Raw genomic sequence first — 18,739 nt, 5'->3', positions numbered from 1 at the left:
GATAGATAGATAGATAGATAGATAGATAGATAGATAGATAGATAGATATGAAAGGCACTATATTATAGATAGATAGATAGATAGATAGATAGATAGATAGATAGATAGATAGATAGATAGATAGATAGATAGATAGATAGATGTGCACGGCACTATGTGATAGATAGATACACTGTAAAAAATAAATCTTGAATGTGTGAAAAATAATAATAAAAAATAGCTAACTATACACAAAATAATCATTACTTTAATTAATAAAAATGGGTTTTACCCTTTTTATTGATTATTTAATTCTAATTCAATAAAAAAATTAAGAATAATGTTAACTTATTATTTTTCTTAAAACGTAAACATTTTGTATAACTCATTCTAAGTAAAAAAACTATGCTGTGAATTGAACACATTTAAGGTAAGTTAAATTTAATGACACTGCACTTCCTCTCACATCGATTTCTTGGTCTTTACAACAACGCATTCCGCTGTAACGCTTATCCATAACAAGAGTTATTTTACTACGAATGTGTAAGTATAAAGCATATTAATTCCGTAATTAATATCTCATTTCATTTCGTATAGTTACAGACGTAAGCATTTGCTATTTTCACGAAACCTTTCCCTTCATGTGGGAAACATGGCGGCAAGGTAGCGTCTTTCTAACAACCTACCTCGTTGGTTTGCTTGAAAAAGCAAGCACATTTCTCGGATAGTTACGTATGTTCATATTTGTTTTTATCGTTTAAAACTTTTTAAAAACTACACAGAAAAAGAAAATGACACTTTGAGATAAGTTTGAGAACGCTATGGCGTTTGTCGTAAACTACAACCTGTAAACAACATAAAAAGATGTTTTCCTAACTGTCACGGACACGGTATTATTTGACCTCTTATTTAATTAGTGTTCTACATAGGTAATGTATTTTCTTGTTAATTTATAATACTGTGATTTATTTAGCGATGTTTGTTTTCCTACGTCCTATTTTATTTCAGGATTTTCGCTATCGCATACTGAGAAGTAGTGGAAAAGGCGGCCATTCATTTAAGCGAATATGTTGGCGTCAATGCAGGACGTGTTTGAAGAGCGGCATCTGCCTCAGGATTTCGCTCTCTGTTTCCTTCCCGTTTAGCACTCATTCCTGGGACGTTATTTGACTGAGATATACAGTACTTTTTGAAGAAAGTTTTAAAAAAGAAAAGAAAATTAACATTGACATTTGAATGTCAATAATTTAGTAAAAATTATCCTCAGACATTTGATTTAATTCTCCTTTGCAAATATCACTCCGTTGTTGTGACTATCTGTATATGTTCAAATAAATAAAGATATATGGAATTTTAGCATGTATTTGTTGTTATACAGTCATTACTGTCCAGCGTTGCATTATTACTCATTTTTTTGAGTACTGTAATTCAAATGAAAATCAGAGTAAAATAAACCATTTTTGCCACTACTTATATTTAATCAAACTCATTTATTTTAGGTAAATTTGAGTAAATTAATAAATTAACTTTACTCAATAGTGCAGTATATTAAATCTACTCAAAAATATTGCTTGTAATTTGTTGCCTTATTTTTTTAAGTACTTTTAACGCGTTATTATTTACAGTGTAGATAGATAGATAGATAGATAGATAGATAGATAGATAGATAGATAGATAGATAGATAGATAGATAGATAGATAGAGTGCATCCAGAAAGTATTCACAGTGCATCACTTTTTTCACATTTTGTTATGTTACGGCCTTATTCCAAAATTGATTAAATTATTTTTTTTCCTCAGAATTCTACACACTACACCCCATAATGACAACGTGAAAAAAGTTTACTTGAGATTTTTGCAAATTTATTAATACACCTATCCTTGGTCAGTTTCGCCCATTCCTCTTTGCAGCACCTCTCAAGCTCCATCAGGTTGGATGGGAAGCGTCGGTGCACAGCCATTTTAAGATCTCTCCAGAGATGTTCAATCGGATTCAAGTCTGGGCTCTGGCTGGGCCACTCAAGGACATTCACAGAGTTGTCCTGAAGCCACTCCTTTGATATCCTGGCTGTGTGCTTAGGGTTGTTGTCCTGCTGAAAGATGAACCGTCACCCCAGTCTGAGGTCAAGAGCGCTCTGGAGCAGGTTTTCATCCAGGATGTCTCTGTACATTGCTGCAGTCATCTTTCCCTTTATCCTGACTAGTCTCCCAGTCCCTGCCACTGAAAAACATCCCCACAGCATGATGCTGCCACCACCATGCTTCACTGTAGGGATGGTATTGGCCTGGTGATGAGCGGTGCCTGGTTTCCACCAAACATGACACTATAGGCATTAACACCAAAGAGTTCAATCTTTGTCTCATCAGACCAGAGAATTTTCTTTCTCATGGTCTGAGAGTCCTTTGGCCTTTTGGCAAACTCCAGGTGGGCTGCCATGTGCCTTTTACTAAGGAGTGGCTTCCGTCTGGCCACTCTACCATACAGGCCTGATTGGTGGATTGCTGCAGAGATGGTTGTCCTTCTGGAAGGTTCTCCTGTCTCCACAGAGGACCTCTGAAGCTCTGACAGAGTGACCATCGGGTTCTTGGTCACCTCCCTGACTAAGGCCCTTCTCCCCCGATCGCTCAGTTTAGATGGCCGGCCAGCTCTAGGAAGAGTCCTGGTGGTTTTGAACTTCTTCCACTTACGGATGATGGAGGCCACTGTGCTCATTGGAACCTTCAAAGCAGCAGAAATTTTTCTGTAACCTTCCCCAGATTTGTGCCTCGAGACAATCCTGTCTCGGAGGTCTACAGGCAATTCCTTTGACTTCATGCTTGGTTTGTGCTCTGACATGAACTGTCAACTGTGGGACCTTATATAGACAGGTGTGTGCCTTTCCAAATCATGTCCAATCAACTGAATTTACAACGAGGTGGACTCCAATGAAGCTGCAGAAACATCTCAAGGATGATCAGGGGAAACAGGATGAACCTGAGGTCAGTTTTGAGCTTCATGGCAAAGGCTGTGAATACTGTATGTACATATGCTTTCTCAATTTTTTTATTTTTAATAAATTTGCAAAAATCTCAAGTAAACTTTTTTCACGTTGTCATTATGGGGTGTTGTGTGTAGAATTCTGAGGAAAAAAATGAATTTAATCCATTTTAGAATAAGGCTGTAACATAACAAAATGTGGAAAAGGTGATGCGCTGTGAATACTTTCCAGATGTACGATAGATAGATAGATAGATAGATAGATAGATAGATAGATAGATAGATAGATAGATAGATAGATAGATAGATAGATTTTAATTTTAGCATAGTAGGAAGGATAAGGTAGGCAGATAGATTTTAATTTTAGTGTAGTAGGCAAGATAAGATAGATAGATAGATAGATAGATAGATAGATAGATAGATAGATAGATAGATAGATAGATAGATAGATAGATAGATAGATAGATAGATAGATAGATAGATAGATAGATAGATAGATAGATAGATAGATAGATAGATAGTCTTCCTTTGATTATCTGTCCAATACGAAAACGGTTTATTTAGAAGGCGAATCTTATGAATGATTCTGTGACTGCCTGTCAGACCTGATATATTATATTGTGTACGACGGCTCAGACCTTCATTGTCTTGACAAACCGGGCTGTACGAGCGCAGCGCTCTGACTTTGGCAGCGCCAGGGTTATTTTGCGCGCCTTCTAATATAAGCGCATGCTGAAGCTGATCCGAGTGCTCTGAGGAACTCCCGTCTGAGAACTGCAGTCTCGTCTAAGCGCCCCCCTCTCCTTCCCTCCTCCCTCTTGCTCTAGTAGGAGAGGCGCACAGGGGCCGCTGATGAATGGGACACGAGTCCGCCAGAGACGCTCTCGAAGGTTTCAGCCTGGAAGGAAAAACGAGCGACGAGTGGAAGCGCAAACTGTCGCTTGTGTGATTCTCCAAGCAACATGTTATGGTCAGATCTCAAGGAGAAAATCACTTTGGAGTAAATTCTTTGCAATTTGCTGTATGGATATTAATCGCCTCTTCGTTTTTCGTTCCCAATTTAAGTGACCCGTGTGTCTGGCCGAGAGTCGGAGCGCCAGCGGCTGAGGTAAGCGACTTCACTTGAGTTAACTTGGGCTGGGAAGGAGACAAGAGCCGCGTGCCGGCGTGTGGTCGCAGCACTGGGGTGGCGAGTCACAAATGCCTGTCGCATTTTTAGTGCAGAGTTTCCGTTATATTTATCGCCCAGTACAGTGTCAAGCGTGTCACCGCACTTCAAATTTAAATGTATCGAAAAATGCCTTCAACGCTGAGTAAGTTATAATAGACTTTATTTAAAATCTTAGCTCTTAATGTTGCTTTCATTACAAGCTGTAATTTTTATAAGCATGAAATTATGCGAAAATTACCATTTTGTTAACGACTGCTCATTATTCACAGTTCGCAGCGCAACTTCATTGCTTAGCTTTAAAATATTTTTAAGTTCTGCAAAATACTCTTCGTGACAGTTCAAGACATTCAGTATGTTTCTATCATTCCCTTCATTTCCTAAACCCATCCATCCATTTTCCAAACCGCTGAATCCGAACACAGGGTCACGGGGGTCTGCTGGAGCCAATCCCAGCCAACACAGGGCACAAGGCAGGGAACCAATCCCGGGCAGGGTGCCAACCCACCGCAGGACACACACAAACACACCAAGCACACACTAGGGCCAATTTAGAATCGCCAATCCACCTAACCTGCATGTCTTTGGACTGTGGGAGGAAACCGGAGCGCCCGGAGGAAACCCACGCAGACACGGGGAGAACATGCAAACTCCACGCAGGGAGGCAACAGCGCTACCACTGCGCCACCGTGCCCACTTATTCCAATAACGGAGTGTCGCGGAGATCCAGAACAGGTTTCATGTGACAAGAGCAAGCCGTGAAAGTGATACCAGTCCATCGCAGGACATAATTTATCATACAACAAACACTCATCAAAAGTGACAAATCACCCGAACACTCAAGTCCTTTGGGATTGGGAAGGCACCGGAGAACACGCACGAGAACACGGGAGAACGCGAAAAGTGCACCGCACTGGCTGTGAAGCAGTGACAGGATAGGGGGGTCCAAAAAAATTACCGGGAGTTAGGAGAGACAGTAGCAGCGACCTCCGCAACACCTTGAAAGCAGTGTGGCGTAGTGATTACGGGTTTGGCTTTAAAAAAAAAACATGGTTGTGGGTTCAAATTCCGTTACTGACATTATGTGACCATGATCGAGTCTCTTGAGCTGCTACAACTGAAAAACCAAAAAAGAAATATAACATATTGTATCGTAAATGTTGTCAGTAGCCTTGAATGAAGGCGTCAGTCGTTAATGCAAACTGCGCTTTGCCGACACCGAGTAAAAAGCCATTCTGTATTCATCTTTATTATTTGCGCCTCATGTAATCGCATCCATCCAAAATACAGTATATTTGAGATTAAATTTATTTAGTTTTGAATTGCAAACCCTAAGGTTGGGTTCCGATCCCGTGACACTGTGCGACCCTGAGCAAGTCACTTCAAATCGCGCTAGTGACACTGTGTGACCCTGAGCAAGTCACTTAAGATCCCACTAGTGGCACACTGTGACCATAAATTTAAATCGCGCTGGCACAGTGTGACCCTGAGCAAGTCACTTCAAATCGCGCTAGTGGCACACTGTGACCATAAATTAGTTAATTAAAATCGCGCTAATGGCACAGTGTGACCCTGAGCAAGTCATTTCACCTACCATGTGCTTGAATTCGGGGAAAAATGAAATGTAAGCGCATTCTGTCTCAAATGTTGTAAGTGGCTTTGAATAAAGTCGTCAGACAAATATTTAAACGCAGACTTACCGATAATCAGTGCACAACGACGGCGCACTTCGTTAAATAAAATCCGATTCTGTATTCATTTTAGTAGTCGCAAATGTCACATAATCGCACGCATCCAAAACACGGGATATTTAAGATTATATAGATTTATTGGAATATCAAATCCCGTTAGTGACGCTGTGTGACCCTGAACAGCTCACTTCACGTGCCTGTGCTTGAATTGGGGAAAAAAAAAACACAAAAGAAATGTAACGCATTGTATCTCACATGTTATAAGTGGCCTTAAATAAAGACTTCAGACAAATAATAATACGAGGGACTTTCGAGAAGTTTCCACACTTTCGTATTTTCGTTGGAAACAGTGAAGGCGGGAGGAATTGGACATTAAAAAGTTGGTACGACGCTGGGAACATGACATCGCAAAGGAAGGTGACTGCGTAGAAAAGTGATGGCATTTGTTTTTGAATCTCTTAATAAATAAAGTAAAAAAAAAAAAGTGCGGAAACTTTTTGAACGTCCCTTGTAGAAATAATAATAATAATAATAATCTCATCATCATCATGATGATAATAATGATAATAATAATAACAGCCAACCCGATTTCAGCAGGAATCTTTTTTCTACATGTAAATTATCTAAATAATATTCAATACAAATTCAAAATATACTGGTTGTATGAGACCCTCCAATTTATAGCATTATTAGTAATAATTCCATTCTTCAGTATCCAGTTTTTTTCTTTATTTCAAATTTAGTTCTTTTTACTTATGGGGGTCCACGTTTTCTGTTATATATTCTTTAACATTTTAAGCCTTTTCAATATTCCATCCAGACACCATTCTGTATTTTCAGGTTTATTTTAAAATATTTTGTCCTGTGATCCTGCATTACCTTGTTCCAGTTCAGTTACATTCTGTATATTTTTTTGAACTTTTGTTGCCCACAGTAAATTCTATCCGGGCGGATTTGTTTGATTTTCGTATACTTTGTTAATCCCCGAGGGGAAATTGTTCTTTCTGGCCTGATGTCAGTGAAGCCGTACGTCGTTCTGGCAGGAGAAGGTCGCTGTGTTTTATTTGGTGTTGCCATTTGCATCCCGACACACACATTCAGACGAGTGCTGCACTCTTAAAAATTAAGGTGCCAAAGTGGCCCTTTAGGGCAATGCAATAGGAGAACCCTTTATGGTTCCCAAAAGAACATCCATGCACATGAAGGTTCCAGAAAGAACATTTTATTTATTTAAACCGGTAACAGGCTTCATAAATAATTCTGAATAGCTTTTTGAAACAGCAGTGGGTCCCTGATTTTATAAAGACCCTCGCTGCACTTGTACAGTAACACATACGTTCAGGTTGTCTCGATCAGCTATTATAACACCAAGAAGCCTGCTAGAGATTAAAGATTTCTGTTTTGCCAACGTATTAGAGACATTTTTAAAGCTCAAATAACCAGTTTCATATACCTGTACAAAGAACCCTTCCAAAAATGTAACGGTTCTTTGCTAAGCAATTGTACGAGAAGCCACACAACACAGTGCCATCAAAAACCTTTTATTTTTAAGAGTGTACTGTGAATTTAATCAGAACAGCAGAGCACAGAACTGAGCCATGCAGAATATGAACGACTTCAAGATTTGCTGGAAGAATAAAACTAAAATCTCAAAACAGCCCTAATGACAGGCGCTGCAATGCAGTCTTGCGCTTTTGTACCGAGTCTTCCTTTAAAAGTCGCTCTTGTCGACGGAACATTTCGTAGACTTCATCAGGGAAGAGTGTTTAGCACCTTCAGGATCTTTATTATTGGAAACATCCATCCATCCATCCATTATCCAACCCGCTATATCCTAACTACAGGGTCACGGGGGTCTGCTGGAGCCAATCCCAGCCAACACAGGGCGCAAGGCAGGAGACAAACCCCGGGCAGGGCGCCAGCCCCCCGCAGTATTGGACACATTATTAAGTATAATTATTATACATTAGCTGAATACCCGAGCTTCGCTACGGGATAGCAACAGGAGACATGTGTTCTAAAATATACAGAGTGATAGTATACGTCCAGTAAAGGTCATAAGGCAAGATTTAGCACATTAACGAAACAAAATAGGTTACTGATTATTTCTTGAAATAGTTTACTTAAATTATACGCCGTTTTAAGTATAGAAGACTTAAAACAGTCATAGGTTGCGGGTCTGGACATTTCGGAGCGGTACGCGTCATGGTGTACGGCTTGAACCTCCGCCATTTATAACTGAACGTGGCTAACAATGTCAACCCGCGTCCGAGCGGCCAGAGAGGCGGCGCCGTGCACAAGGTAGGCCAGCGAGGAGAACAGGCACGCACCCCGTCAGCGCTCATCCGCACCACGCGGTGAGGGACCGTCACTTCGTCAATATAAATCCTTTTTTCCTCGCCTCGGTCATAGTTTTACGGGTTTATTTAAAGAGGTATAAACTTAATAGTAGAATTCGTGAAGAAAGTATGAAAAAGAATAAAATCAAAAAAAGTATGAAAATCAAAATCCTCAAAAAAAAAATTTGCTTCAATATGCCTTGGAATAACCTAGCTAAATTATTTTTAAAAAGATAAATAAATGGCAAATTATAAACACTTTGTGGAAACTCGAAAATATCAAAACAACACTTGTACTCATCAGAAAAATGAAACTATTTTTAATTTACTTTAAAGAGTCCAAAGACATGCAGGTTAGGTGGATTGGCGATTCTAAATTGGCCCTAGTGTGTGCTTGGTGTGTTTGTGTGTGTCCTGCGGTGGGTTGGCACCCTGCCCGGGATTGGTTCCCTGCCTTGTGCCCTGTGTTGGCTGGGATTGGCTCCAGCAGACCCCCATGACCCTGTGTTCGGATTCAGCGGGTTGGAAAATGGATGGATGGATGGATGGAAATTTATTTCAGAAAGAAATGGAGTGAATGGGTCTACAAAAACAATAAGAAATTTCGCGCTTGGACCACGAAATTTTTAAAACCGTTTCTTAGCGAGTGCACCTATGGGCCAAAGGTAACCTACATGCAAAATTTCAAGTCCCAAGTCATCATGGTTTGGGAGATTTCGTGATGAGTATTTGGCTTTTATATATATACTGTATAGATTACATTATTCCAAGACATTCATTATTCCAGCTTAATATCTAAGATAATAAAATCCTCTCTATCATGGATACACTACCTTTGCAGATCTTTATAAATCTGTGAAATTTAATGTAGGTCAAGTTAATAAAGAAAATCTGGAATTTGCAGTCTAATTAGTGTGAGCCACCCTAATTCAGGGTATTCGTGAGAAACGTAAAGATTTCCTTCATGAGGTACATTATAAATGAGAGTGGTGACGTCACGTCATGTCATTTTCTACCCTTGGTTTCCTTACTGTGAGGTACCACTGCGCCACCCATAGTTGCATCAGATTTTTAAAATATTAAAATGTGTGCTTCCCTTTAAATGTTTTAAGTCTAAATATTCTCGACTGGAATTGAAATTTGTCGTTTCTCACCCACTGATGGAGGTTCGTGAAGGATCAAGAATAAAAAATAAGTTAATATTTGTAATCACTGGCCTTCAAATAGTCTAAAATGATATCCCTCAGGCTCATGTTTGAAGTTGTCATTTTTAACCTTCTGGCAGTGTCTCTTAGAGAGAGCTAGGACCAACGGTACTTTTGCACATCTTTATAAATTTGTGAAATGTAATGTAGGTCAACGTTATAAAGAACATCTGGATTTCGCTGTTTAATTAGTATGAGCCGCCCTAATTCAAGGTATTCATCCATCCATCCATCCATTTTCCAACCCGCTGAATCCGAACACAGGGTCACGGGGGTCTGCAATCCCAGCCAACACAGGGCGCAAGGCAGGAAACAAACCCCGGGCAGGGTGCCAGCCCACCACACAGGGTATTCATGAGAAACGTAAAGGTTTCTTTCATGAGGTAGAAGTACATAATAAATGAGAGTGGTGTCATCACGTCATGTCGTTTTCTAATCCAGACTAGGGTTGTATGGCTAGAGCCCATCCCAGGTAGCACAGAGTGCAAGGTAGGACACAAGTCCATCACAGGATGAACACACACACACACCAAACACACACCAGTTGCCAATTCACCTAACTTGCCTGTCTTTGGACTGGGTTAGGAAACTAGAGCACCTGGAGGAGGTGACACAGACACAAGAAGAACATGCAAACTCCACAAAGGGAGGAACTGGAACGTGAACTCCAGTGCCCTTACTGAGAGTCAGCAGTGATACCACTGTGCCACCCGTTCTGTCAAATGACAAGAAAATCAATGACGACACAGGGACAGTATGTAAACTCCATAGATGGGGTGAGCAAAACTGGCACACAAGCCATTAATTCAGTAAGTGTGCTGGATGAAAACTAAATCTGAAGGCCCAATGAGGGTTGCTGGATTCTCTCATGAAGTATCAGGTGCCTTGTAAAAATTCACCTGAAATCAAAGTCTGATTTTAAACCAGGATAAAACAGGACATTTTGTTCAATTCCCGGGACCAAATGGGACACAATGCATACAAATGGAACTGTCCCAGATAAGAATGGGATGTCTGGTCGGCCAAACTGGGAGGCATAGCCTATCGTGACCAACCTGAGCTCTTCAAATATTATGGTGGTACCAAGACACCAAAAAAGAATAGCAGGATCAAATCTTGGATAGGGCACAAGTCCATTGCAGGGTGCACACACACACACACACACACCAAACGCACGCAAGTTGCCAGTTCACTTTGTATAGTGGGAGTAAACTGGAGGAAATGATGCGGAGGAGAACGTGCAAACTCCACGCAGGTTGGACCCAGGACATGAACCCTGGTTTCCTTACTGTGGGGTACCACTGTGCCACCCGTAGTTGCATCAGATTTTTAAAAATATCAAAATGTGTGCTTCCCATTAAATGTTTTAAGTCTGAATATTCTCAATTGTAATCAAAATGTTGTCGTTTTTCACCCACCAATGGAGGTCCGTAAAGGATCAATAAACCAAAAATAACTTAATATTTCTAATTGCTGGCCTTCAAATAGTCTAAAATGATACCCCACAAGCTCATGTTTGAAAGTGTTGCTTTGAGCCTACCTTGGGTGTCTCTTAGAGTTTGGCTCGGACCACCGGTAAAGAATCAGATATGAAAAATGTTATCGTGTTTGTGAACAGCGACCTTGAAATTGCAAAAACAACACTCCACGTGCCTACATTAGCGATCCCCTCATTTTGTTATTCAAAGTTTTTTGAAACAGGGTAACTTTAACCCCTTGTATCCCATTAGGGGGTTTAAGTTTAGGTAGACTTTATTATCCCAGAGGTACTCGGGTGTTTTTCCGTGTTAGCCATTATGGATGTAGTGAGAAGCCAAACAAAATGACTCCTTTTATTGGCTAACTAAAAAGATAACAATATGCAGGCTTTCGAGGCCACGCAGGCCCCTTCTTCAGGCAAGAAATTTGTGAGCAGCAGGAAAGTACAAAAAGCTGAAGACGTTCTTCCACAGATCGATTAGATAAGTAAAGACACAACATTTGACAACCAATGTCATTGCAAACACACACACTCAAGATCAGTGTGGTATAACGGGTCCGCAGCTTCCGAAAAAAAGGCCGCGTACCGTGCCGTTCTCCATGGGAGCGATTGCACGACCGCGGGGAGTTAATGGGGTAGTTGGAGTGAGTCGGACCTGCATGTGTGGGTGCGGTCGTTCTCGATTGCCTCATTGGCTTCCTGCAGTGTGTGATTAAAGCGCTGCGCCCACGTAGGCACGCGGAGGTATGTGTATACAGTACTGTGCAAAAGTTTTAGGCAGGTGTGAAAAAATACTGTAAACAAAGAATGCTTTCAAAAATGGAAGTGTTAATCATCTATTTTCATCAATCAACAAAATGCAGTGAGTGAACAAAAGAGAAATCTAAATCAAATCAATATTTGGTGTGACCGCCCTTTGCCTTCAAAACAGCATCAATTCTTCTAGGTACATTTGCACAGTTTTTGAAGGAACTCGGCTGGTAGGTTGTTCCAAACATCTTGGAGAACTAACCACAGATCTTCTGTGGATGTAGGCTTCCTCACATCCTTCTGTCTCTTCATGTAATCCCAGACACACTCGATGATGTTGAGATCAGGGCTCTGTGGGGGCCATACCATCACTTCCAGGACTTCTTGTTCTTCTTTACACTGAAGATAGTTCTTAATGACTTTGGCTGTATGTTTGGGGTCGTTGTCCTGCTCCAGAATAAATTTGGGGCCAATCATACACCTCCCTGATGGTATTGCATGATGGATAAGTATCTGCCTGTATTTCTCAGCATTGAGAACACCATTAATCCTGACCAAATCTCCAACTCCATTTGCAGAAATGCAGCCCCAAACGTTCAGGGAACCTCCACCATGCTTCACTGTTGCCTGCAGACACTCGTTATTGTACCGCTCTCCAGCCCTTCGACGAACAAACTGCCTTCTGCTACAGCCAAATATTTCAAATTTTGACTTCTCAGTCCAAACCACCTGCTGCCTTTTTTCTGCACCCCAGTTCCTATGTTTTCGTGCATACTTGAGTTGGCGTGGCCTTGTTTCCACGTCGGAGGTATGGCTTTTTGGCTGCAACTCTTCCATGAAGACCACTTCTGGCCAGACTTCTCCAGACAGTAGATGGGTGTACCTGGGTCCCACTGGTTTCTGCCAGTTCCGAGCTGATGGTACTGCTGGACATCTTCCGATTTTGAAGGGTAATAAGCTTGATGTGTCTTTCATCTGCTGCACTAAGTTTCCTTGGCTGACCACTGCGTCTATGATCCTCAACGTTGCCCGTTTCTTTGTGCTTCTTCAAAAGAGCTTGAACAGCACATCTTGAAACCCCAGTCTTCTTTGAAATCTTTGTCTGGGAGAGACCTTACTGATGCAGTATAACTACCTTGTGTCTTGTTGCTGTGCTCAATCTTGCCATGACATGAAACTGTCTTCCACAACCTCACCTTGGTAGCAGAGTTTGGCTGTTCCTCACCCAGTTTTAAGCCTCCTACACAGCTGTTTCTGTTTCAGTTAATGACTGTGTTTCAACCTATGTGTGACATTGATGATCATTAGCACCTGTTTGGTAGAATTGGTTGATCAGACACCTGACTAGAATCCTACAAAATCCCTGACTTTGTGCAAGTGTACCTATAAGAATTGATGCTGGTTTGAAGGCAAAAGGTAGTAACACCAAATATTGATTTGATTTAGATTTCTCTTTTGTTCGCTCACTTTGCATTTTGTAAATTGATAACAATAAACAATCATTATTTATATTTCTGAAAGCATTCTTTGTTTACAGCATTTTTTCACACCTGCCTAAAACTTTTGCACAGTACTGTATATACGGGTCGACACCAGAGAAAGGGAAGATAGAAATGGAAGGAAAAGAAAGATGAATAGATGCATCGAGGAATGGGAGAAATCGAGATAGAGAAAGGAGGTTAAAGGCCGGGAAAGAGCAGTCCTAGGAGGATGATCTGGACACCTCTAGCGGGAGGCAGAACGAGCTGGGGCCCAGCGGAGGAGCGTTTGTTGGTGGCGCTCTAGGGGCTAGTTCGCCCCACTGAATGTTTGAGTGAGTGGGGTGAGCAGGGCAGGTGTCCTCCCAAGAGATCCGAGGAGCGACTATAGGAGCGCGAAGGATGAAGGGAGAATAGCTGACCTCGACAGTCTGGCAGTGATGTCCGGAAGGAGGCCAAGATGGAGGTTAGCCGAAGAAGCTCGTGTCTGTTGGGTCTCCACCGGCTACGCGAGTTATGGGTGAGCCGAGGAGAAGGAGAGTAGGAGGTTTGCCGAAAGCGGGATGGGAGGGACTGCATTTTTAACCTCTAATTTCAAAGGATTTATTTATTGATGGTTTTTCACCCCACTGGACACTTGTTTTCTGGACTATTTAATAAAACTGATGCACTGCACTTTTTGTTTTGATTATTGTTTTAATAAAAGGACTTTAGCACTTTTGGAAATATCCCCTGGCTTCATTTGAGAATTGTCCTCATTTGTCAGCTCATCTCAGTGACATTATCGACGGTGTTGGGTTCAGGACCCCCATTAGGACGTTGTGAGCAGGGTCACAATCAGTACAAAGAAGAATCATTCCTATCAACAGTACGGTGCAGACTGTAACATTTAGCAGCCTCCCTACAAGTAACAGAATTCCCATTTGGGGGAGACCCCCTGAGGTCTGTTGACATGGCTTGCACAACGTCAAGTCCTTCTGATCATTTTTCCTGAAGACGCCTTTAGGTTTTTATTCTCTTATCATAAGTATGTAATTTCCGGCACAAAACATGGCCTAAAAATGAATGGAATTTATAGAAATACATATTCTTATATTTGGTAATTTCTATGTATTAAAAAAGTACTAGAACCATGTAAGAAAAGTAGACACTATATTTTATTAAGATGTAAAAGTTAGCAGTTAAAAAGCTCATGCCTATATAAACTGCTTAAAAAAATTAAACAAGCAATGAAAACACATCAGATCTCAATGGGAGAAAAACTCCTGCTGGCTATCTCTACTGCTATGGACTGATATGGTAATGTGTTAGGAAGGAAAGGATGTCGCATCGTTTGATGGAAATGAAAATTATCGACCTACAGAGGGCTGAATTCTAAGACACCCTGAAAATCAAAGTGAAAAAATGATGCGGTAGGCAGGCTCGTCCATTTTGCTAAAATTTCATTCCAGCAACTCCAAATCGTCCTCAGTAATTTGTATGGCCCCCCACACCCCAGTGCTTGTGTGCATGCCTGACAACGTCGGGTGGGGGGGGGGGGGGGGGTATGCTCCTAATGAGATGACGGATGGTGTCCTGGGGGATCTCCTCCAAGATCTGGACCAGGGCATCACTGAGCTCCTGGACAGTCTGAGGTGCAACCTGGCGGCATCGGATGGACTGAAAAATAATGTCCCACCCAGAGGTGTTCTACTGGATTGAGGTCAGGTGAGTGAGTGTGGGGGCCAGTCAGTGGTATCAATTCCTTCATCCTCCAGGAACTGTCTGCATACTCTCACCACATGACGCCAGCACCAGGAGGAACCCAGGACCCGCTGCACCAGCATAGGGTCTGACAATGGGTCCAAGGATTTCATCCCGCTACCTAATGGTAGTCATGGTGCCTCTGTCTAGCCTGTAGAGGTCTGTGTGTCCCTCCATGGATATGTCTCACCAAACCATCACTGACCCACCACCAAACCAGTCATGCTGAACGATGTCACAGGCAGCATAACGTTCTCCACGGCTTCTCCAGACCCTTTCACGTCTGTCACATGTGCTCTGCTCTCATCTGTGAAAAGCACTGGGCGCCAGTTACTAATTCTGGTATTCTGTGGCAAGTGCCAATTGAGCTCTATGGTGCCGGGCAGTGCGCACAGGACGTCAGGTCCTCAGGCCACCCTCATGAAGTCTGTGTCTGATTGTTTGGTCAGAGACATTCACACCAGTGGCCAGCCTGCTGGAGGTCATTTTGTAGGCTCTGGCAGTGCTCATCCTGTCCCTCCTTGCCCAAAGGAGTAGATATCGATGGGTCCTGCTGATGGGTTAAGGACCTTCTACGGCCCTGTCCAGCTCTCCTGGAGTAACTGTCCATCTCCTGGAATCTCCTCCATGTCATTGAGGCTATGCTGGGAGACACAGCCAACCTTCTGGCAATGGCACGTATTGATGTGCCTTCCTGAAGAAGTTGGAGTACCTGTGCCAGCTCTGTAGGGTCCAGGTATAGCCTCATGCTACCTATAGTGACACTGACTGTAGCCAAAAGCAAAACTAGTGAGAAAATAAATGAGGAGGGGAAAATGTCAGCGGCCTCCACCTGTGAAACCATTCCTGTTTTGGGGACTTCTCATTGTTGCCCCCCTAGTGCACCGGTTCTTAATCAGTTTCAGCTGCTTTGGTGTTCATGAAATTAAGAAACCCCCTCTGCTACTTAACTGACCAGATCAATAGCCCAAAAGTTTCATTGACTTGATGCTATACTCTCATTAAAAAGTACTCCTTTCATTTTTTTGAGCAGTATATTTTTATTACCCTGTATGAGCCACAGACCACCATTATCTCTCAAGTTAAAGTCTGGACGTGCAGGAGAGTTGAGCAGAGATGGGCCCCTTGATAAGGAGGGGAATGTAAACTCTTGGGTTGTCAATAATTGATAAGAAGGGGTGTGCAGGTAGGGGGCTGATATGCTGGACAGCGAGGAGTTTGACACCCACCCAGCCAAAAGCTAATGGTAGACAGGCAAATATTGAAGAGTCAGCTGAGGATGAATAATGACTTGTGTGATAAGAATTGTCATAAATGTAAGAGGTGCTTTCAGTTGTTTGTTCAGTCAGTCTGTACGTCGTACAATAATTCTCAATTCTGTTGCCTGTCCTGAGACTCCGAGTGTCTTCTTTGTGGGGCTGAGGGAGCCCATGCCGTGTCAATGTGCTTTGACACTTTCAGAGTTAGAAATCCAAGAAAGGCTGGAACCCCCCCATACCCAAATCTCATTTTCTTTCCTTACTAGACATCAAGACTAGCTGTATGGTATGTCATATGGAGAGGTTTTCTCATCAGGAGGCGCTGGACAAACAAACTGCAGTGACTTCCAAGCTTTCCGAAGTAATTCTTTATGAACGCAAAAAAACAAAACTGGGATGTGGTTACCATTTTCAAACCAATATTTTTCTTTTTCTTTTTTTTTTCAGTTGGATCGCCCTTAAAATCAATACTACAAGTGAGGATATGTGTGACCCCCAATACTTTTAACACGTGGTAGACAAAACGTACAGGAAAGGCCTGACATGCCCAAAGCATCCATGAAAGACATCAGGAAGACATCCCAAGGACCTGAGACAGCAAACATGGATAAACCGAATACCAACGACTGCACAGTGGGCACCGTCCCTTTGGTCAGTGAGGTGCAGCTGACCGCTGCGACTGGGGGAGCCGAGCTGTCCTGCTATCGATGCACTGTGCCCTTTGGTGTCTTCATCCTCATCACGGGCATCGTGGTGACGGCAGTGGCCTACAGCTTTAATTCCCACGGATCTATCATCTCCGTAATTGGACTGGTGCTGCTGTTTACCGGACTGCTTTTATTATTATCAAGTGCCGTGTGCTGGAAAGTGCGGCATGAGTGCAAGAAGGCAAAGCGGCGGGAGAGCCAAGCCGCCTTGATGGCCAGCCAGAGGAACAGTTTTGCCTGAAAGCAAATCCGTGGTTGACAGTTGACCTTCCAGCTTCATTTAAATCCCGTGCACTCCGCTTCTCCAAGATGCAAATGCTGGTCTGAGGTGGAAATGTTACTTGTTTGTGCCTTTCACCTCAAAGAGAAGGCGCACGTGACGCTCTCTTGACATTCACGTTATGCTAAGGAATGGTTCCTCGATGGCAACACAGATAATAGTTACTGTCTTTGCTATTACTGATCATTTTAAATCCTAAAAGAATCCCATCTGGATGACCTGGATTTCAGCCAGAACCAAAGGATTACTGTTTATTAAAGAAATAAATGAGCCGGGCCTTGGATGCGGATTTCCTATTAACTATTGTAACCACCACGAAGAGCCAGACTGAGAAGGGAATAAAAAAGCACGATTTTGCATTTCCATCTTGTTCTGTTTTGACTGAACTGTGGCACTTAATGGTACTTCAAGATTTACTTTTTATATTTGGTAAAAGTGCAAATAATAGTCTTCTTTTTATATGTTATCATTAGACAATAAATTAGCAGACAAGTTTTCCACCCTTGGTTAATCCTGTTTGGTGTGTTTTGTGTGGACGCGTCATCCATCAGAAGACCAAAAGCTACTGCAGTTCCAGGACACGGACACAGGCGACTCCTCAAGAAGAAGAAGACTGTTTCCCTTATTCTTCAAACCTTGGTCAAACCATTTGTAATTAAATTATAGCAAATATTTATGGTTATACTTTCTGTAACTGGTAGCGTCTGTAATATCTCAAAAACTAAATAAAAAGAGCTTTACAAGCAGAGTTAGACTCCCACCTCAGACCCTTTATTGGACTGAATGGGTTAAGAAAATAAGGCGACCCCCACTTAGTTAAGAAAATGGATGGATGACCACATAAGTGAGTTTCTGTGCCCGAGACTGAGCAGGTATACAAGAAACGTCACGTCAACCCCTCTTCCGAGTCACTGCATGTCATTCAATGTGCCACTCAAGGCCATTGTCAAAAACAGCCAAAAACTTTGGATGTGAGCGTCAGTAGGCACTGCACTGTAGGAACTAAGTTACCCAAACTATTCTGTAACATTTCAGTAATTATTCACCGCTCTGATGCTGATCTTTCAGATCATAAAATAGGTCATAACAATAGCAAATGACGAGAAGAATTCCTAATTAACTGCAGAATTCCTGTATTTGAGGGCTCCTCTAAAGCGGCTCTTTCTCTTACACGATTTGGCTCAAAAACTCATCAGCATATCGTCATCTCATAACAGGCTTAAGTTTTAAGTTTGGTATTTTTTTTGTCCAGCTCTAGACCAGTGGTTCTTAATCTTTCTTGAGTCATGGACCCCTTTAAAAATCTGATGGTGGACCCCCTTCCCCAGAAATATTCACATAAGGAGCCTGAAGTGCGCATTTGTGACATGGCAGGAAAACGGAAGTGCCCTCTCCTGTCCGCTTAGCAAAATTCACTTTGTTTCACTTTTTAGATGTGGCCTGTAGGCTGGATGAGTTTTGTGTATTTCTTCTTTACTAATAGGACGTGCAGAAGGAACTCCGAGTCCAGCTCAGAGCGGCGAAGGAGCAGTACAGGAGAAAGCTAGAACAGAAGTTGCAGAACAACAGCATGAAGGAAGTGTGGGATGGGATGAAGATCATCACTGGCTGCAGCTCGAAGCGGTGTGCCACCATCGAGAGAGACGTGAAGAGAGCAAACCAAATGAACAACTTCTTTAACAGG

General features: G+C 42.2%; 2 protein-coding genes across 2 annotated transcripts; both read left to right on the top strand.

Moving 5' to 3' along the window:
* The first annotated feature begins 3,772 nt into the window (after window positions 1–3,772).
* On the top strand, window positions 3,773–17,803 carry LOC114665203 (transmembrane protein 100a). Its single transcript, XM_028819634.2, has 2 exons — window positions 3,773–4,063; window positions 16,516–17,803. Exon 2 carries the CDS (start codon window positions 16,612–16,614, stop codon window positions 17,014–17,016), a length of 405 nt encoding a protein of 134 aa, XP_028675467.1. The 5' UTR covers window positions 3,773–4,063; window positions 16,516–16,611; the 3' UTR covers window positions 17,017–17,803.
* On the top strand, window positions 16,672–17,016 carry tmem100a (transmembrane protein 100a). Its single transcript, XM_051918934.1, has one exon. It carries the CDS (start codon window positions 16,672–16,674, stop codon window positions 17,014–17,016), a length of 345 nt encoding a protein of 114 aa, XP_051774894.1.
* Window positions 17,804–18,739: the final 936 nt, after the last annotated feature.

The sequence above is a fragment of the Erpetoichthys calabaricus genome, chromosome 14, assembly GCF_900747795.2.
Source record: "Erpetoichthys calabaricus chromosome 14, fErpCal1.3, whole genome shotgun sequence".
Lineage (NCBI taxonomy): Eukaryota > Metazoa > Chordata > Cladistia > Polypteriformes > Polypteridae > Erpetoichthys > Erpetoichthys calabaricus.
This window is presented reverse-complemented; position numbering and strand designations above follow the sequence as displayed.